Raw genomic sequence first — 21,732 nt, 5'->3', positions numbered from 1 at the left:
TAACTGAAAATAAGCATTTCCTTTGATTATGAAGGTAGGCAATAAATCACAGTATTATTAGCAAGATGGGAGACTTTATGACCAATAAATATAATAGACATTGTCAAAATACATAACCTGTTAGATCAAAATTTCTTTTATGCTTTCACTAATACAAAATTGTGGTATCATATATCCACCAGATTTTGTTATTTAGTACCATAACAAAGAATCATGTCTATTTCTCCTTAAAGATTTTGCTTTCATCTTTTTTTTACAGCTTTTTAAAATATAATTGACATGCACCATTGTGCAAGTTTAAGGTGTACATGATGATTTGCTATATAGTGAAATGATTACAATAAGGTTAACAAACCCAGCACCTCACAGTTACCTTTATGTGTATGTATACTGAGAGAACTTTTGAGATCTACTCTCTTAACAGCCTTCAAGTCTATAATATATATAATAACAGATTTATGTTGATAATTCTAGTCAACTTGTTTGCTTTGTATTTGTTTCTTTTAATTTATCTTGCAACCCTATTCATTTGGTACACATCTTAAAACACCTGGAGTCTACAGATTTCCAAAGAGTTTTATGACACAAAAAAAGTTTGGAGTGCCTGTCTTGGAGAAATTTTTCCATTGGTATCAGGAGACATCTACAAAGAAAATTAAATATCTCTGACTATGATAGTAAAATGGACAAAAAAATTAAGTATCCAGCAAAGAAATTAACTATTATGATTGCATTAACATGTGTGATTTTCAAAAGCCTAAAGTTAAAGCTAAGAATTATGTGACAAAAGAATAAAATTTAGATACCATGTAAAGAATTTCTAAAATAAGCAAATTAAAACAATGTATGGTATAGCATTATATAAAAATGTAAATTTCAAGAAAAGTAATGATTTAACACAAAATTTGGGATCACAGTTATTTGATTGAGGTTAGGGATGGTGCTGAAGGGAGGAGAATGTAACCAGAATGGAACATGTCCTGAGTTTGAGATGCTGACAGTATTTTATTGCCTAAACTTGGTGGCAAGGGCACAGGTGTTCATTTTATTATTCTCTTTAGAGTGTACAGATATAATAAATACACTTTTGTACATATAATACTTTGTCACCTCTTATATGCCATCTCTATCCACCCAATTTCAACAACCAGTTATTCTGTATCACATTTGCTACTTTAGTTTTAATAATCCAGTTTCTTTTGGTTGATGTTTCTAGCTTTGCATTACCTGTTTTTTGGACCACTTTTAGATTTATTTTTAAAACTGCAGCTTTGCAGAAAGGCTTAATAATTTTGCTTACAACTTGAGAGGGAAGACAAAATAACTGTTCTATCAGGAGTTTGCAGGAGTGTCAGGACCCGACCTTTGCTGGCAGAGGTGTTCACCCTCTCTGATGTCCAGATGTACGAAGTTACCTGTCACCTTCCTGCACCCTCCCAAACCCTCTTTCCCTAGCATAGAAAGAGCTTGAAATCAAGCCTGACTTAAGATGGGTCTTCAGGACAGCAGTCCTCCCAGCTTGCAACCTGCCGGCTTGCTGAATAAAGCTCTCTTCTCCACACTGTCTACGGGTGTATTGGCTGATCCCGCCACAGGGGAACCCAGCATTCAGGGTTAAAGTCTGCTCTTTTGCTTTTAAGGCTTACGGAACTATTTGACTTCAAGCTACGTATGTTTCAATTAGACGTTTTCGTATCTAGTCGGTGCCCCTATTCCTCTGAGCTCCTGGGAAATAGTCTAAATCATTATCGGGAGCCTTACAGGGTCACGCAGGGCGGCGATGGGGAGGGAGGAGGCATTTAGGGCCGCAGAGTGAAGGCTCCCCGTTCTTCAGCTGTGTGGACGCCACTCCGAATAAAACTTAACTAGGCAGCAACCTCCACGATTTGCAGCGTGAAGCGTTACAGACGCACGCACCTACACTTGCTTCTCTCTCGAGGGCCCTATACGCTCGCTTTCTCCACACAAACGTGGAACTGCACGCAGCTGCTCCTGGAGATGACGTGACGGGCTCAGAAGGGCGACACGGGCACGTCTCAGCATCCAGCTGCTCCTAACGTGACCTCTGACGTGCTAAGAACGTTCAGGGCCACACGCGGGGACTGAACGGTCGGGGATGACGCCAAACGCGCCTGGCCCCGGGCCTCCAGCGGCCTGGGCAGTCGGGCCGGCCTCCCGGCACCGCAGGCGGAGCTGACCCCGCCGAGTCCCGCCCCGAGCCTGCGTCCGCCAGCAGTCCAGCCGGGAAGCCATTAAGAGGAGGATCTAAGAAAGAATACCGGCTGGCTGCCCTTCTCAGCGCTCCAAGCAGCGCCATGCTCGCCGTGCGAAGCGCCCTGACCAGAAGTCTAGCCGCGCGGACGCCGACGCCTCAGGTACCGCCCGCCGGGGGGAAGGAGCGGGGCGGGCGTCTGCAGGGAGCGCGCGGCGCACCCAGACCTGCGAGTGCTGCGCGTGCGCCCACCAGGCTTGCGGGATTCCCCCAGCTGCTGGTTACCGAGCGAGTCCCGGAGCCCGGGACGCACGTGGACACGAGGGGCGTCGACCCGCCTGCCAGCGTCGCCTCCCCGCCATCTCGCCGGCCGCCCTTTTCTGGCTCAGTTGCCGCGTGGCCTTGAGGCTCCGCCTGCTGCGTTTTTGCCGCCCGCCATCGTTGTGCTCGCGGCGTTGCGGTCCGCGGCCGGCGCTGCTCGGCCGCCCCTTTTGGTTTGTGCTTGGACAAGCCACTTGCTCCTTCTAGACTGAAAGTGGAAGATGAAAATGGTCAGCCAAGTCGGCATAAGACCCGGCCCCCCCCTGTGCAACGAAACACACAACTTCCGAGCGTGTCACAGAGAACCTTGGAGAAGAGCCCCAGGGGGCGGGTGGTGGAGCACCTGCCCAGCTGCCCGCCTTCTCGTGCCGCCGGTGCCCAGGCCGGACAGGGTCAGGAACCTCGTAGTGTACAGAATGATAGCAACCTCGTTTAATCATACTTAAGAAACGAACAAAACGGATTTTTGCGATTCAGCCCTTAATGTCAGGAATTGGCCTATTCTGTGAATCTAACCTGGGATTTTTTCCTTTTGGTGTTTGTTTTTTATTCCTTTCTCGGCTGGTAGGATAGGAAGGAGATTACCCTGTTCTAGAGATTGAGTTTCTGGTGAAAATTTAAGAGGCATTAATGATCCATTCACCAAAGATTAGCTAAACAGTCTTTATCCTGAACTCTCCACTGGGATAGGGCCGATAATTATTCCTTGCAACTTTCATCTGAACATTAACTTTATCAAATGTCGACCATTTGTTTTCTTATAAGTGAATTGGGAGTCATTGCTGCCAAAAATGAGCCCTCACTGGGAGATGAAGGCAGTCTGAAGCACTCATGATTCCTCCCCCAGCATGATTTTATTTTCTGGCCTGTAACAAAAATCACCTCCGCAAGTATATATATAACACACTTTACGTTACTGCTGCTTACCCTTTTTCTGGGTATATCCTCTACTTTCTCCGGTGAAAGATAATGCAAATATGTGCTTTTAACCACATACCTGTTTCCAAATACAAATTCTCTTCAAATCAACTTAAAAAGCAATTGTGACAGACATACCTGGCAGAGGAGATACCATGATCACGAAGGTAGTTTCCCCAGGGCGAGGCTTATCCCCTGCACTCCGGATGTGCTGACCCCTGCTACTTCCCCAAATGTGGGAAACTCAACTGCATAATTCGTGGTAGAGGGGAATGCGTTCGCGCTTTCCCCTGTAAAAAAAAAAAAAAGCAATTGTGACAAATACCCCACTGACCCATTTTCTGATGTGTTCTATTTATAATACTTTTAAAACTATAATACTAGGGTGTTGTTTCTTTACATAACATTCTTTTATTAGAATTTGGTTAAAATGACACAAAAAGTATGTCCACCAAAGTAGGAGTAGCTGCTGTTGTTTTTGGTGAAACTACTTGTTTTCCAAGTAAGCTTAGTCACTTGGACAATAGGAATGTAATAATAGGGACATGAATGAAATTAGCTTAAGTAGATAGTTATAGTATTACATGCAAATTGTCTGTTGTAACCAAAAATATGTCAGAGGGAGAAGCCTACTGGTTTCATTTAACATGCCATGTAATCAGTATAAATACCACATTTGTCCATAGCTTGCTTTGTACCAAAACTTTTAATAGGTAACTCTAATTAGCTTCAGGAAATTGGCACATGATAACAAAAGCTACAGTAAGATTTGTAAATACAGATGCTATATGAGTGTGTGTATGCACCTGTGTATAAACATGTACACACACACACATGTACAAATAGAGAATAATCTCTGGCTAGGCATTTCCTACCTAGCTAAATTCACTCAGATTTGAGGAGATTAAATTAGGACAAAAATATATATATTGAACATATGACTAATACAAAAATAACTAATGGTTCTTATGAGATATTTCCATCTGTGTGGTATAAATGGATGGATTAAATGCCCTTATCACATTTTATCTATAATTAAACCTAGTAATGATTCAGATGATTCTTACCTTTGACCCTGATTTTTTTCTTTACAGCATTCCTACAGTTTGCCTCCATGTTATAAGGTAATTGGATAGTTTATAGCTTCCTTTAGCATTGGTTACATTCCAGTCCCAGTTTTTACCAGTGATCTACTTCATTAAATTTGGGAAATACCTTCATCTGTATAGCAATTTCCATTTTAAAAACAATAACTGAAGAAGAGTTTTCTGCTAGTAAACATACTTCCATCATGCCTGTGAAAGTACCTGCATATTTTATAAAGTTCATTTAAATCTGTAACTATAGCATGTATAGTATTGACTAAGATAGAGTATTGGCTAAATGTGGCAAAACATTTGCAAATTTATTAGAAACCTAACTGTAGTTCATGGGTAAAGGACTTTCATTAAGACCCTATGCCTTCTTATGATCAACTTTTCATGAAAAGGTGGCTAAAAGTGGGCCCCTGCTAGGAAATAATAGCTATATGTTCAACACATTTAAGAGTAGTTATCTTTACTGACATCTCTCTAAACAAATGTCTGTTGAGAGATTTCAACAGAGGTCCAAACGTGGACAGTGAGCGTACTGGGTGTCCCATGTTCCCAGGTGCAGATTTAGCTATAACAATATTATAAACCCTGCCTTCCCAGAATATTTAAATTTGTCTTATCTTTCTTCAGGTGTGTTCATCTTTTGCTACTGGCCCCAGACAATACAATGGAACATTCTACGAATTTCGTACTTATTGCTTTAAACCTCCAAAGATGAATGAGTTTCTGGAAAACATTAAGAAAAACATACATATTCGGACAGCTCATTCTGAATTGATTGGATTCTGGAAGACAGAATTTGGAGGCAGAATCAACAAAGTGTTTCATATTTGGAAGTATGGTATGATATTTCCAGCTTAAGTGTTCAACAGAGATTTTCATTCTATAAATGTTACCTTACATCTCTTACATCTGTATGACTATAAACAGACACAGGTCAAATTAAACTTTTAAAAAGGATAACAACAACATAAAAACAAATTTGCTAATTACTACTCCCAGTGGTATACCTCTAACAATCCTTTGCCCAAATCTTTAAGTTATCATAAATGGAAAATGTGGCATCTCACTTTTCAAATCATAAATCATAAACTAGACATTAATTCTCAGAAAAATTATAGAATGGTTTATTTTAAAGATGATTTATGAAAAATTTAAAGCAGTGATTGCAAAAGCCCAAGTGAACTAAGATCATAAAGGAAGGGAGAAGCTATGGGTGGGTATCAGGATTTTAGCAGAAACAATTCAAACATGTAGGAACTTAAGGATGCAGAAGTTAATGGAGATGGTAACTTCTAGGTCTCACCCAACTCTGAGATTTAACAGTTTGTTATGTTTAGAGAACCATTTTTGTTTCATTTGTAAACCCCAGGGTTTTGAGGAATTGCTATTCATTAAGCTGCTGTAGGAAAGTTAAGGGCAATCAGAGTTCTCCCCATATTGACACAGGTTATAGGAATTCCTATATCATAGAATGTTATTCCAGTCTCTAATTTTTCTGAAGTGCACATCAGGACTTAATGATATCCAAAGAACTTTTAATAATTTCATTTAGTGTTTGGTCATGAGTATCCCAAGTTAATAATCATTAAGTACTTTAATATGAAAAGTATTACTTAGCATGGCCATTCAGTTTTCCCCTCTTGTAGTAGAACAAACCCCATTACAACAGAGTTTTACTGTCCCACCATTTGGATCATTACTAAAAAAATTACTAGTGAGGTCCTGATAGAACTCACTTAAGCTCCAAGCTCCGTGATTAATTTCCAGCATAAATCACAGAGAACTCTTACCATTAGTCTCAGTGAGGCCATAATAGTAAATATAGTACTAGACCCACATGTTAGTAAATATATATAAAAGCTGTTTAAGTAGCAAACAGAAGAGAAATAAGTACTAAACAAAGAGAATGGATGACAATAAGTAAGAGAATCAGTATTATTTCTTTGGAAACTGTTCAAAGAAGAGCCTAAGAAAGTATATCTCAATTTAATTTATGTTAAATTTAATTCAGGGTATGCCTTGACCTGACCATCCAACACCACCACCACTGAAGAAAAAGTAGTCTTTCTCTGAATCGGCAATGTAACTTAGGTTCCACAACTCAACTAATAAGAATCATTAACTAGTATTGAGAATGAACTAGGTTCCAAACATTGTTCTAAGCTCCTCTCATATACTAATTCATTTAATCCTCACAACAACCCTGGAGATAGATCCTCTATCATTATTCCTATTCTGCAGAGTAAAAAACAGGCACAGAAAGATTCAGTAACCTACCTAAATCACACAAAGGCTTACTAAGTGGTACAGCCTATAAAGCCCACTCCATGACATTACACTCAGTTGTTTACATTTCCAGTCTCCTTTCAAATCATGAGAAACTTGGGGACACATTTCATATCTATTTATGTCGGGATATCCAGTGACAGAACACACAGTATCTTTGTGGCCCCAGTGAACACTTGATGCATTGAATGAAACTCAGAAAAAGTACAGGTGATTTTAAGTTGAAAATTTTTTATTTTTCTTACTCCTTTTCTTCCACATAGATAATTTTGCTCATCGAGCTGAAGTTCGGAAAGCCTTGGCCAAAGATAAGGAATGGCAAGAACAGTTTCTCATTCCAAATTTGCCTCTCATAGATGAACATCAGAATGAGATTACTTATCTGGTGCCATGGTGCAAATTAGAGAAGCCTCCAAAAGAAGGTAAGTCTTTTCCTCTTAGTCACTTTGAATTTTGATGTAGAAAATACTAAAGAATTTAAGCTATAAAAACTAACGTTGCATAGGAAAAAAAAATAATAATCCCCTGTTTTATATAGGAATAGATTGTGATTATAGAGATAAGATTGAATATGAGTTCTTTGCTTTTTAAAACAGTAAGTGTTAAATATTTTCCAATTTGGAAAAGCTCTTAAGCTTGTGGTATAAATATAAAAAGTTGGCATGGGAAGTAAAGGATGAGAAGTTGGAGATTTGAAGCAAAGAAAACAAATGTACCATTAGGTAAAAGATACCATATGAAATCTTATAGTTTAGTAATTATTTACACAAATTAGTTACCTTTAAAACATTTTAAGTATAGCTTTGCTTGTAAGACTGGTTGTTTTGGTGGAATGAATGAATAAACTGTTAAATGTTAAGCTGTATTATTCTAGTTGAACTTTTCCTTTTTCTTATTTCAAGTTTGAAAATAATTACTGAAGAGTTACCTTTTTGCTGATTTCATTGTCTTTTGCTGACTTAAGGAAATATTTACCTCAACTTAGTTTTAAACAAAAGTAAGATTTTTAAAAAGCATAAACTAATTTAAATTTTCTTTCCTCCATAATCCCAATTTTTTACCATGTATTAGATTAGAAGAGACTTGAAAAGACTTACTTGGATCCTTACCCACCTCAGCCTCTCCTCAGCTTCTGGCACTATGTAAAGAAACTCGGTGGTTCTAAGGCAGTGCCAAATCTTGGTTCTTTTCCTTTGTGTTCATAGTTCTTTAGGAACTTTGTACTTTTCTCTTTTTACTTATCAAATCTACTTGTACCCTGTTCTTTCTACTTGCACCATACTTCTGATCAGAAGATAAAATACTTTTCAAGTGTTTATCTGGTATTTAGGAACAATAAAATCATCTCCTTCAGTTGTTTAGTTTTGTTTTGTTTTTTCCCTCCCTCAAATACTCAGAAATCACTTTGGGTCTGTTGTTTGCTTGCTGTTCCTGTTAGAAGTGGAATCCTATTGAGGGAAATTACACAAACAAAAAAGTAGTTCTTCAAAATTGCAAAGAAGGAAGAAAATATAGGAGATGAGAAAATTCTTTTTTATTCATTCCTCACCTTAAAGTGTCAACTCAGCTCTAAAATCCTAATCCTATTACAAATTTTCGTAAGTTTTATTGACAAATTTTATAGATTAAAAATATTTCAGATAATAGTTTAACATATCTTCCTTTTTCTTTGTCCTTGGTTTTACATCTCATTTATTTAGAATGTTAACACCCTCTGAAGCCTTGGTAAGCTTTACAACTTGACCCTTTAATATGGACAAGGACTTTCTAAACATAGAAACAAAGAAAATAATGCGAAGAATCCATAAATATATCTGTATAAACATGCATATATGTATGATCTTCCAAATCTGTATATATAGTTTAGCCTTCCACTGGAACCAGACTAACCTGCTTATACATTTCTTGAATATCTTTTGTAAAATAATTATTTTTCTTCCTACACCAGGAGTATACGAACTGGTTATTTTTGAGATGAAACCTGGTGGGCCACCTCTGTGGGGTAACGCATTTAAAAGGGCAATTAATGCCCATGTTGATCTAGGCTACTCAAAGCTAATTGGAGTTTTCCACACAGAATATGGAGCACTCAACAGAGGTACAGTTGTTCATTTCTTCTAGAAAACCGCAAAGTACATTGGTTATCTACTAAGTAAGTTCCTTGGAACTATTTGTCTCTCTTTTTCAGTACAGCATATATTTTAATTTTGGTTGCCAATTTTTTAGTTTTTTTATACTTTTAAGGGTTGAAAAAAATCTGTTTTACATCTTATTTAGAATGTTAACACCTTTTGCAAATGCTGAATTGCTGTTTTCCATGATACAGCAAAATGATTAACATTTAAAAACTTAAAAACTGCAGAGTTTAAAAAACTGTTCTTCCATATTTTCTTTTCCCCCTCTAAATATACTTCTGATTTTTTAAAATAATATTACTTAGGGTAGAGAGACTGTCTCTGAATGAAAAAGTAAAGCATATTTTTACAAATGCTAAATACTAGAACATGCCCAAAAAGGGGGAAAAACATTTCCCACTACTTAGAGATTAAGTACTATTAACATTTTGGTGTTTGTATTCTTACATCATTCATTCATACACACACACACACACACACACACACGAATGACATTAAGAATACGAAGACCAAAATGTTACTTTATATATTGATATATGCTAGAAATAATACATATACATGAATAACAATAATAACTTGTGGCTTTTCACTTTTAAATTTAAGTTTATTGCAGTCAGAATTTTAGATAGTTTTTTGTGGCAAACTCTAAAAAATGTATGTAGTGTTCATCTGGAAGGTCAAATGCCTAAGAACAGCTAAAAAAAAAATTGAAAGACTCATTATATCCATTTGCCTACTCAACTTATTTGAACATCCAGTGGACATATGGACATAACAAACCCAATATATTCAAAGCTGAGCTTCTGATCTTTTCCCAAAAATATAATTACTAGTAATATATCCTAAGAAAATAGTTAAAATATAAGGAAAAAGGTATTTTCAAGTTGAAAAATATATGAAGAGAAAAATTATTAGATGTCTGCCTCACACCATATGCTAAAATTAAAATAGATTATAAATTTCAGTAGAAAAAAGTCATAGAATTACTAAAGTAAAATATAGATTTATTTAATAATATGGATGAGAACTATGTATCTAAGTAAAAAGCAAAAGAAACAATGAAGAAAAAAGCCTGATGATTTAATTCTAAAAAGGCTTCAATCTGCATGCCCCAAAATACCATGAACAAAAGTCAAAAGAAAAAAGAAAAAGATAAATTTATGCAAAGGTAAAGATGTACATATAACTACTAAGTACATTAGAAGATGCAGGTTAAGACAATAATGAGCTACCATTTTTCACCTATATAGCTATGGTATTAGGTTAATAAGTATTCATATACTGAGTGTGTTTCATACTGACTTAATCTCCTCCACCTCCCCCCCAGATTTGGCAATATAAATAAAAACCCTTAATTTTTAAATTATTTTTGCCATTATTCTAGTAAATATACATGGGTGCATAGTTGTGTTCAGTTATACAACAAGGAAATTTGACATGATGTCAAATATACATTGGTCATTTGAATGATGGAGTTAATGTTTATTAAGTCTTTTAACTTTTTATAATGGACATATGTCTTTTATTAAAAACAACTGAAAATTTGTGTGTACACTTTAATCATAAATTGATTCTTAGCAGAAGATGAAAATGGTAAAATGCTGAGTGTAAATCAGTACAAATTTATGGAGGATGGTACATATATATATATATATATATATATACTTACTGTATACAGCTCCAAGTATATATAAGATACTCTTTGGTTCTCTATTTGAATTTTAGGAGTTTATATTGAGGAAATAATCAGATCCAGACTGCCTGGATTTGAATATCAGCTTCACCACTTACTAACTTTGTTACTTGGAGTGAATTCCATAACCTTACTGTGCCTTACATTACTTATTGATAAAATGATAATATTAATAACCTAAGATTATTGTGAAGACTATGTGAGTTAATATATGCAAAATACTTAGAATCAGGCCTGGCACATAGAAAGCAGCCAATAAATATTAGTAGTAGTTATTTTGTCTGCATTGTTACATTTATATATCTATATATAGCTTATATCAGGATTATTTACAATAAGGAAAGCTATGTCAGTATTGTTTACAATAAGGAAATATTGGAAAGAAGGTTGTATGACCCTATGTATATAGTATACTTATAATACATATACATCATGTATTTTATATAAGCATAAACATATGCTATATAAATATAAGTATGTAAACATATAAAATACATACACATATACATAGATGTAGAAAAGATACACCAACATAAAAAAGTGCTTATTTCAAGGTGGTAGGGTTAGAAATGATTCCTGCTTTCTCTTTTTATTTACCTGTATTTTCTAAAATCTGGACAGCTAACATGTGTAACATTGTAGTTACAAAAAAATTTTAAATGACTTAAGTATAAGAATATTTCAGTATTTTGTAGGGCACTGCAGTACTTTGAATATAGTCAACAATGAAGAATTGTAATAAAAAGTTTTTTTATCTATAAGAAGGAATTCACATAGCCATTAAAAATTGTTATTGCCATAGAAAATACACATTGTTGATTTTTTCAAATATATAGACCCTAATTTGAATTACTCATATTTTCTTAAAGGAAATACACTAAATATTAACAGAGGTTTTCTTTGGATGGTTAAGAGTATTATGCTACTTTTTTTCTTCTTTCCAGTTTTTTAGTAGTAAATGCAATTTTTTTTATAATCTTGCTATTTTTAAAATAAAATGCAGTAGGAAGTCAGGAAACCTAGGTCTAGTCCAGATTGTGTCTTTAGCTTTGTTACTTTACTTCCTCTCTCCAGACTTTTGTTTCTTCATCTGAAAAGCCAGTTTGATTATAAATTTCTCTGCCAAATCTGAGTCCTCTGAAATCATATCAACATACTTATTACTTGAACCTTTTTGATAGTCACTATTTTTATTTAAACAGTAAGATTTAATGTTTCTGATTAATTTTTTTGTGTTTCTTATTTCTAATAATGCCATAGTTTTAGAATCTATTTCTGGTCTATTTCTTCAGTTCACGTTCTTTGGTGGAATGAGAGTGCAGAGAGTCGTGCAGCTGGGAGACATCAGTCCCATGAGGATCCCAGAATCGTGGCAGCTGGTAAGCTGTTTCACTAAGCACAAATTATTCTGAGAACAAATTTGACTTAGTCAAAAACCTTATATGCCTTCGTATGAAATGTTTTTTCCAGTTCGGGAAAGCGTCAGTTACCTCGTGTCTCAGAAGAATATGCTTCTGATTCCTACTTCATTTTCACCATTGAAATAGTTTTCCACTGAAATACAAAGTATTTCATTAACTGTCATGAGATGTGTCTGCTCATGGCACTTAAATTCTCTCAAGAGTTTCTCACTTTTATTTGAAGAACATGGTAGGTTAATTCACCACATCTCTGCATTTTTAAGGCCACCTCTGTCCTTTATCACTACTACCTTTGGAAATAGTTCTGTTCGTTTTCTTCATGGCATTACAGTATTGATTATACTTTAGAAATAATTGGCCACTACTTCACGATATTTTTCTTTCTTTCAGAATATCTCTTATTCTCTATTTTAACAACCCTTTGCTTTATAGCATTTTCTTATGTTCAAAAGATGGTTTTACATTTCTGTGTCTGACAATATTTTTAAATTATTTATATACAATGTCTGTCTTTTCATCATGTCTGCTTTTTAGGAGATTAAGAATAAATTTTCCCAATAGTTTATTTTGTGATATTAAATGTGATTCATAATATAAAATCAAATAATTTCATTACCTTGGGAAAGTGTGGTATCACCTGTGTCATCTGTATTAATAATAGTTTTCACAGTAATTATTGGTCACTCTAACTTGGAAAATAATTTAATTAGGTCTCAGTGTTAAAAATACTTCAGAAGACTTGTTTTAGATGCTGAACGTGTTCATTTATAATGAATGAATTTTCATTTTGGAATACTAATAAAGGTATGTGGAACCTCGATTTGTTTTAAGGAGATCTTTGTTATGGAAATACTTGACCTAATAAAAGCCTACATACCTGTTCTGGGTTTTTTTAATTTGCATTTTGTATTTATGTTATATTCTCTAGAGCTTTTACTGTAGTTGCTATAGGGTCATGGCAGTAATAATTTACCAACATTAATGATAAATAATACCAAGAAAATAACATACTGATCTGAGAAGGAAAGGTTATTGAGTACCACCACAGATATGCTAGGGTTTTCCTTGAAGCACCTTGAATTTCCATTTTAGTTGAGTGCCTCTGCCTTCTTAAACTAGGTTTGGTACTTCCAAGCTCCCTTGATAGTCTTTATTTACAGCGAAATTATTTTATGTTTCTAAAACATATTGTGAATATATACCAGTAAATTATGAATTAGCTGTCTAAGGGAAATTTGGAAAACAAAGTACAGAGTGTAAGGCTCCTTATAGAAGACATGTCAAAGGACTAAAAAACAAAAAAAATCAGTAAGTACAGGTGAGATGTTACTCAGATGCAGCCTATACTATTAACACAATAATCCAAATGAAAGTTTTGTAATCCAGCTATTATCATGTCTTCTGCTTCCCTTCAAAGCAAAAGTCTCTGTAGAATTTTATTTACTGTCTTCCCTTCTTTACCTCTTATTCTTCCATAAATCCAGTCTAGTTAGGCCTATATTCATGTCAGTGCACATATTCATGTCAGTGCACTGAAATTACTCTGCTGAAGGTCAGAACGGATTCATCTTGCTCATCTTCTCAGCAGTGTTGGGACACAACTAACCACTCTGTCTCCTGAAAACACCTTGATTTTGGAGCTTTCAGTATATGGTGCCATACTCATAGATTTTCCTCCTCCTCACTTGCCAGTCCCATTTCCTTTGCTGGCATCTCTTCTAAACATGGGCAAGGTCAGGGCTCACAAATATTCTGTCATCTTCAGTCATTCAGTTCCAAGGCTTAAGTACCGTATTTGTGCTCTTGATTCACCCATTTTTATCTTCTTTCCCATCACTGCCCCTGACCTCTGGACTGAAATACCAACTGCCTTTCTAACACACAAACTAGAAGTCACCTTAATGATCTCTTTCCCTCATCCCCTACATTCAGTCTGTCAACAGGTCCTGTTGGTTCTGTTTCTAAAATAGATCCTGAATGTTACTGTTCCTCCCTATATCTGTTGCTACTATCCTTTCCCAATCCACCACCATCTTTCTTAGTCTCTCTACTGTCCTTTCTCTCCATACAGCCAATGTTCTCTCTGCAGATTAGATCAAACCATTACCTTGTTTAAAACCCACCAGTGGCTCCTCATTGTACCAACAATAACATGGAGCTACCTTAATATGTCCTGCAAGGCCATCTCTGATTCCACCCCACCACTCCAGAGACACTAGAATTCTCTTCCCACTTCCCCAACTTGCCCACCTTTTATGTTGAGGCTCTTGCACCAGGTGTTTTCTTCTGGGAGTGTTCTTCCTGCCCACCTTCAAATGTTGGCTCCTACCCATTTTATTCAGATCTGAGCTTTAATGTCACTCCTCAGACAAGCCATCTCTGACTCCCACCTCCATCGTTATCCCATCACCACGTTTCATTTTCTTTTTAGCATTCGCCCCTGTCTTAATCATGTTTGCTCACAGATCCACTGTGAAAATGACTAGTTTCTCCATTGAAATTTAAGTCCCTTAAAGCAGGAGTTCTGTCTTCTTCAGTGCTGTATCCTCAGAACCTAGAAAGGCACCTGGCACACAGTAGAGTTAAGTAAGCATTTGTTAAATTGTGTGGTACTGAACTTGATTTTACAAGGACAATTTTAATTGATGCCCACCTTCACCAAAAAGAACCCCCTATCACTTACTAGCCGGGTAACTGGACAAGTTCCTTATCCTCTGAGCCAGTTTTACTCATGTCAAATTGTACTGCTTACCTCAAAGGGCAGCTACTGAGGATTAAATGAAGTTCCAGACAACACAGTAAAACACTGGGAAAAAGTTAATTTTCTTACACTTTTTCATATTTATGTATGCATTAGCATTCCAAAGGTTCCAGAGTTTTCTGAACTTGTAGTGTTCATGTAGGCTTTTCTCTAATTAGAAGAATGTTTTGGTCAAGACTCATGGGTAATTTACATTGTTACCTAAATTAACTGCCTTTTTTCAGTATTCTCTCCCTCAATTGTCATTCTTCATAAAGAAAGTTTTCTATCATTTCATTGATGTCACCTGTAATGTGAACTTTAAGGGGGGGAAGACCAAGTTGTGAAGCTCTTACCATATGGTCAACCAGGCTCCCTTGCAAGCCAAGATGCTTCCGCACAGAGTTCAGATCCACGCTGTAGGAAAGGACTGTTCACCACACATCGTCACAGCCATTCAGGAGAGATCATAAATAAAGCCACAGCTCCACCGTGTGCAGAATAAGGGCTGTGTGACAGTTCTCCAAGTACCGAAATAAGCAGACATCATTTCTGAAACTGATGTCTAATGAGCTATGAAAAATACATCCACTTGTCTCACAGTAGCACTACCTATCTTAGGTATAGACTGCTCAGCACTTTTTACAGGAAACGGGAAGGCGCCTCCATTAATTTCAGTATCATAACTCCTTCTGCATTCTTCTACTTCTGCACGCTCCTCCTTGTCATCCACACCCAGCATCTTACCAGTACACTCGTCATTACCGTGTCCTTGCATTTCGGCTGAATAAGCAAGAGCACTGAAGACTGCCTTTGCAGTGCTCAATAACAAATGAAGTAATGAGACTTTGATTAAATAAGCTTAGCTACAGAATATTTTCAAAGATCTCCACAGCTTTCAAATCACTAAGCAGAATAAGTTTATCTAAAAATTGCTTAAACTCAGTGCCAGTTAGCTAAATCATGAAAGTGCAAAACACCCTTTCTTTCCAGGAAGTCCCCCGAGTTCTCTTTTGTGATTAACAAGACGTTTTCTAAAATTTTCACTTTTAAGCCACACAGCTTCCCCTCTACAAGTGGACATTTCTTACTCCCATAATGGCTTTATAAGCTTTAACAGTAGGTGGTGCTACAAATGCACAAAAATCAATTTGTACAGACCAACAAAACTGTCACGCTTTATTTCATGACTCATTACAACATAGAAATATGCTTTAATATTTCATATAAAGTTACTGACAATACAAATTTTTTTGTTTTTTTCCTTTTCTGAAAATGATTTAACTTAGAAATCTATTGTGAAACTTTTGTCTAGTTTTGCAGTTCTCTGATATTCCAGTGCAAAAATAGATCCCATTCGAGTAGCATAAAGTGCTTGGAATGATGGGCCAATGATAAAAAGCACAAAAACATAGTTTTGTCCTAGGGTAAGAAGAGAGAGTAGAATTCTTAATCCTTACGGAAATACAAAAGGGATGCAACAACTTTGAAGAGAATTAGAGCTATGTTACTATATATATTATTCCTAGTAAATAGTAACAGGAGTACAAATTAATATATCAATATCAGAGTGGTACAATATTATGACACAGGGCTCTTTGGAAAAAATTTTACCTGATGTGTACAACCACAAGAAGAAAACAGACAACTCCCCTTTAATCAGTGATTACTATGCAGGGAATGAATGATATGCAACATTAAATAGTCACAATGCTTTCAGTACAGATTTTGAAATACAGTAGTTTGAGGTTTGGTTGTTTTTTAATAATGAACTGTGTTGGACATTTACATACAAAGGGCTTCTTACTGTTTTCTTTTGTATTTTTCCTGCTTACAGTTGTTAGAGGTTTCCAAAAGAAACCAAAGTAGAAATCCTAAAACACTCTTGAAATTCTTTTTTAAATTCACAGTTATATTTCCACAGGGAATGTATGGAAATTTCAACTGAGAGGGTAAAAGTTTCTGCTGTAAGTAGGCTTACACAGGAAAATTTAGAAGATTATGAGTTTGATAGTCTAAAAGGTAACAGTATCAATGAAATCAATGTGTAACTGTAGATTGTTTCCAGCTTCAGAAGAGATCCTTTAAATCTTTATTGAAAAGTTGTATTTTTTTTCAAACTTGTTCACAGTGCCTTTTGGTTTTTTTTAAATATGGCCTTGAAGTCAGAGTAATTAAAGCAAGAAGAGCTGCTCATGGATTTAGAGAACTAGAACATGATTCTAGTGAAATGGAAAATACTTAAGTTCGATAGGAGAAACTATTCTATAAATTTTAGATAATTAAAGATAGCATAAAATATACTGTTCTTATGCCAATGAATATTGGAAGTATGCCTTCATTACTTATCATTTTAGAAAACAATACTAGCATTACTTTCTAAAAGACATTTTCTTTTCCAAGCAGTGAGCTATAAAACAGTCTGTAAATGAAGAAAGAAAAAAATATAGATTTGAAATAGATCTGAAATATTACACCTTCATAAAGTTAAAAACTTAGAAAAAAAAGAAATTTGTAATGATAGTAATAGATCAGTTGAACTCTAGTTCTCTCATATTTTTGTTGTCTCAAGACAGATAACATTAAGCATTAGTGAAATAATATTTTTGTGAAGTGTTTACTATAAAAAAAAGACTGAGTTAGAAAAGTCTGAAATAAACTTCATATGGGGGCATTTGCTGTTTTTAATTTTTTCATGATAGGTTAGTGATTGAAGAGGTGACAAATTTGAGATTGTCATAATGGGGTGTTTAAAATCTTCAAAGCCAACTATTTAACGGTACTAAATATCATAAACACAAATTGTGTTCAACAAGTTTTATAGCCAGCCGCCTTCTCTGTGCTGGCATCCATCGTTCACTCTTGTGACCCTTGTGACACTGACACTTTCTTGGCTTTTTTTGCATTGTTGATATTTTCAAAAAGTGGACTGCCCAGTATTTCAGTGGGCTTCCACAACCACAAAAAAAAAAAAAAACTATTATTTTAAATTTTAAATCAGTTAGTGGACTTACTAATGGCACAGGAAATCTACTTTAATTTCTCTTCACCCAATCCATACATACATATACTCATTCAACTATAACATACATTCAAAAAATACTTGGTTAACAAACTGAGATTGTAAGTATGTTAAATGATCTTAAAGAACTGAAACATAATGTCATGAGATCTTGACCATCACATTGTTTTCTAATCACTAAACACTAGACAGCTAATCCATCTGCAAACTTGCAAACTTACATGAGAAAATAAAGCTAGCAAAGCAGTGTGCCATACTCCTCTATGCCACAGGGTTCTGCAAAGAGGCCATTCTAAGGTTTCAGAAATCACTGACAACTTAAACCAGATAACATTAAAGTACAAAGATTTTTGTCAAAATACAGCTCCATCTTTTTAAGTTTACATAGTTCAGAAAGCCAGAAATAATACTACACTTATGTCAAACAACAAGATCTTGAGATGCAATGTACCATGTTAGTAGATAACCAGGACAAACAGACATAGGCCTCCCTAGGTTTGAATATGCCATCTCTTTAATCTCATGCCCTGACCTCAGCAGCTTGCAACCCCAACAATTTGGCTGATTCTTTGCTTCCAGCCAGCATCTAAGTATACTTAAAGAGTACCAGAAAGATGACGCTGGAGACCCATGGTTCCAAGTGAGGGACAATGTAACAGTAGAACCAAGCCTCACTTGCCTAGAGGCACAATTTGTATGTTACCACCTCCAGAGCAGCTCATCAAAGAGGGAATCAAAGTAGTATTTTCCCGACACATGGCACCTTTTGTCACCTGATATTTAACGATAGACTCTGAGGAGAGCAGCTTTCACAAACGTGTGCATGACACACCATGGTCCTTCGTGCTTTCTGAGCAACTTGGCACTAGTAATTCTGGTGTACTCATTGCCAGCAATGGATGTGTCACTGGGAGACCAGTCTTCTGGCATGGCACGGCTTAATGAATGGGAATGTGCACACCTTTTGATTTTCATAATCATTGGCCATGATTACTTGGTGAATTATTGTTGCAACCCCAGTGAGAATACAAAGGAATAAAAAAAGTATTTCAAACCCATATGTCCTTGGGTTCCATACTAGAGTTTCACATAGTATAATAAAGTAATAAACTAAATTCAAGTCTTTTTCACTCGAGAGCCATACAAGACACAGGCTATAAAAAAGGCACTGCCCTGTAATGGAATTTTGTTTCATTGCATTGAATTGCATTGCATTGAATAGTATCAGTACAGTATCCAGTTTAATTCTTCCCACACAAACTTCTAGCTCTTTCCTCTGGAGCACTTCACATGGTGCAAAGAAAGGGCTATTTACCCCTTTTTTCCAGCCACCTTGTACAAACTGTATTCTTCATACATAACTTTCTTTCACTTTCTCATCCTGCAGAAAAGATGTGAGAACCGCAACATCCACTACGGTCTGGTTTCTGTGTAATGACAGGTCCTTCAAGTGGTCATCATCACTTTGGTCCTTGGCAAAGTTTACAAATACCTGTCAAAAGAAAAACAGGCCTTTATAAAAATAGCTTTTTCTTTATTCCAGTTGGATTTTTTTCCCCATGTGGAAATGAGGTCAAGTAGGAGAATACAAGACTGCATTAATAGATTAACTAGAAAACTCTGTGTAAGGGAGAGGGGAATACTTGAAAACCCATTAACCATTTAAAAATTGACCTACATTGCCTCTCAAATCACCAAGTGCTCAATCATATATTTACATTGATTCATACAGGCTTGATTAATGGGAAGAGGGATGAAAACTAACATTTACTGAATATATACTAAGTGCCAGGATCTGTTTGTTACTTGATGTTGTCCAATTTAAATGGGATGATGTACCTGGAAAAATGCCTTGTCTGTGGCAGGTACCCATAAATGGTAGTTCTCATGATTATTGTTACAATCTAATAACCCTATAAGCTAGAGACATCATCTCCCTTTTCCAAATTTGGAAAACTTTAGTAAAAAGCATAGCCAGTAGGTCAGGAATTCAAACTCAGCCTGAACTGCTCTAGGGCCCACAATGGGGATAGGGGACAGGGGACAGGAATCCTCACCCTGAGAAGTAAATCTATTTTGACACTCAAATCTTACTTGGTCAAGGGTTGTCTGAGAAACAGAGTAGTCTTCTATATGGAGTCGCTTTTTGCTCTGGGAAAGGATGCTGAAGATCCTGGCTAGAGAAGATAATGAGGATGGAAGCTGGTATTGCAGCATGTTCCGGTGCTTCTCTTTTAGGACACTTCCTGGAAAGGCAAGTCCAAAGAATTCCTGGACAGGCTTCAAATCAGGGTTGGACCCTGCTATTCGTACAACTATTGTATAACCATCTCCAAACCTGAAAACAGAAGAAAAAAAAAAGGTATGGAAGAGTCTCAGGAAATGTCTCAAAAGAATATTTAGCCCTGAAACCCAACTGGTGCCATGAAAAACAAGGTCCCTGACTGACCCAGAAATAAGTATCTCAGAAAAGGAACTAGTTACCATTTATTAAATGCCTATTCCATGTGAGGTACCATGCTGAGTGCCTTGACACACAGTTTCACTTAATCCTCATCTGAACCTATGAAATCTGAGAGATGTTATAGAGAAACTGAAGCTCAAGGAGTTAGTCACCTGCCCATGGTACAGAATTTCTAAGTGGTAAGACCAAGATGTGGACTGGTTTGTGTTTGACTTTAAAGCCATAACATTTGTCTAAAGTTTGCATAAAAGTATAGAGTTTGATGCTCTAACCATACCAACACGTGCAAATTTTTCCATTTCATCTATATGACAAAGCTAGTAAGTGGCTATTCCTAGCACTCCTACTACTCTCAGAAAGGTAAAGACAGAATTTGAATGCAATTCTGTCTGACTTCAAAACTTTCATTCTTTCTGTTATATCTTTTGGTTCAGTTTATTTCTCTTTAGAGCCACCATTTATACACTTAGAAAAAAATAAATAAAAGCTTTCTCAGAAGGTGCTATCCCAAAGAAATTATCTTTGTTACCTATTTTTCAAATGTTGGACACTGCCAAGACACCTGAACTTCCCATTAACCATAATTGCCATCCTAGTGCAGAGAGCTTCACATTCTTCCATACTGTGGGAAAACAGAGGTTTTAGTTTTGGAGAGATGTGCCTATAACCATCAGAACATCATATAACATCTGGCATTTCAAAGAAACAGATTTCCAGCTTCCTAGGGCATAACTGCAACCTATTACAATGCAAAGATGTAGGGATAACACTGTTCACTCCACTGCTGTTTACAACTGTGAAAAAAGTTGGAAATAGTCCAAAGATCTACAAAGACAGGAACAGTTAAATAAATTTGAGTATATTCTAATGGAATACCATCCACTAATAGCTGTAAGAAGTGATGACATCTAAATTTACTAATTGGAATCATGTTCACAATATATTAAATGAAAAAGAACAGTATATATATATATACACTAAGCTTGCATTTTTGCTTGTAAACACACACATGTGTGCACCTGTGCATACAGATTTTCATAGGAAAAATCTGCAAAGATATTTAGCTCAATAACAGTAATCTAGTGATGCAATTTCAGGTCATTATAATTGTCTTTCTCATTCTCTTTCTGTATTTTCTAATTTTTATATAATGATCATATATTCTACTTGGAAAAATTTTAAATTACACAACACAAAAGCCACACCAGTCTTCACTACCAACCTATGAGACGTAAGTACTACTGATCTCCCTTCCTTGACAATACTTAGGGCACAATTCCACAAGAATCGCCGGGCTTTGGGATCCATGCCTGTGGTTGGTTCATCCTGTAATTAGAATAAAATAGTCCTATTATTTGCTGGAAAGAAAAAAAAACCCAACAACAAAGATAAGTTTGTTTTTAAATGCAGAAGTACCTTTGAA

General features: G+C 36.0%; 2 protein-coding genes and 1 non-coding gene across 10 annotated transcripts in view; 2 read left to right on the top strand and 1 right to left on the bottom strand.

The window, feature by feature from the left end:
- Nucleotides 1-2,103: 2,103 nt before the first annotated feature.
- The window catches only part of LOC108409429 (protein NipSnap homolog 3A-like), a 46,988-nt gene continuing 27,359 nt past the window's right edge, over nt 2,104-21,732 (top strand). Inside the window, exons 1-7 of one of the 5 annotated variants that reach the window (XM_037027492.2) lie at nt 2,109-2,375; nt 4,546-4,575; nt 5,176-5,386; nt 7,098-7,256; nt 8,783-8,932; nt 11,955-12,041; nt 12,133-12,903. In XM_037027492.2, coding sequence (XP_036883387.1) covers nt 2,316-2,375; nt 4,546-4,575; nt 5,176-5,386; nt 7,098-7,256; nt 8,783-8,932; nt 11,955-12,041; nt 12,133-12,209 — 774 coding nt within the window. In that variant the 5' untranslated portion in view covers nt 2,109-2,315 and the 3' untranslated portion in view covers nt 12,210-12,903. Of the gene's footprint in view, nt 2,376-4,545; nt 4,576-5,175; nt 5,387-7,097; nt 7,257-8,782; nt 8,933-11,954; nt 12,042-12,132; nt 12,904-21,732 lie in introns of those variants that run through there. The other 4 variants (XM_037027494.2, XM_073226838.1, XM_037027493.2 and 1 more) reach the window with 4 other exon arrangements.
- Nucleotides 3,582-3,744, top strand: LOC118966950 (U1 spliceosomal RNA). The gene has a single exon (XR_005053707.1). It is a non-coding gene; the product is annotated as a U1 spliceosomal RNA (small nuclear RNA).
- The window catches only part of ABCA1 (ATP binding cassette subfamily A member 1), a 122,626-nt gene continuing 116,867 nt past the window's right edge, over nt 15,974-21,732 (bottom strand). For all 4 annotated transcript variants that reach the window (XM_073226824.1, XM_073226818.1, XM_017680011.3 and 1 more), the window contains exons 47-50: nt 21,532-21,635; nt 20,839-20,931; nt 19,940-20,183; nt 15,974-19,337 (exon numbers count right to left, since the gene is read on the bottom strand). In XM_073226824.1, coding sequence (XP_073082925.1) covers nt 19,197-19,337; nt 19,940-20,183; nt 20,839-20,931; nt 21,532-21,635 — 582 coding nt within the window. In that variant the 3' untranslated portion in view covers nt 15,974-19,196. The remainder of the gene's footprint in view (nt 19,338-19,939; nt 20,184-20,838; nt 20,932-21,531; nt 21,636-21,732) is intronic.

Source organism: Manis javanica, chromosome 2 (assembly GCF_040802235.1).
Source record: "Manis javanica isolate MJ-LG chromosome 2, MJ_LKY, whole genome shotgun sequence".
Lineage (NCBI taxonomy): Eukaryota > Metazoa > Chordata > Mammalia > Pholidota > Manidae > Manis > Manis javanica.
This window is presented reverse-complemented; position numbering and strand designations above follow the sequence as displayed.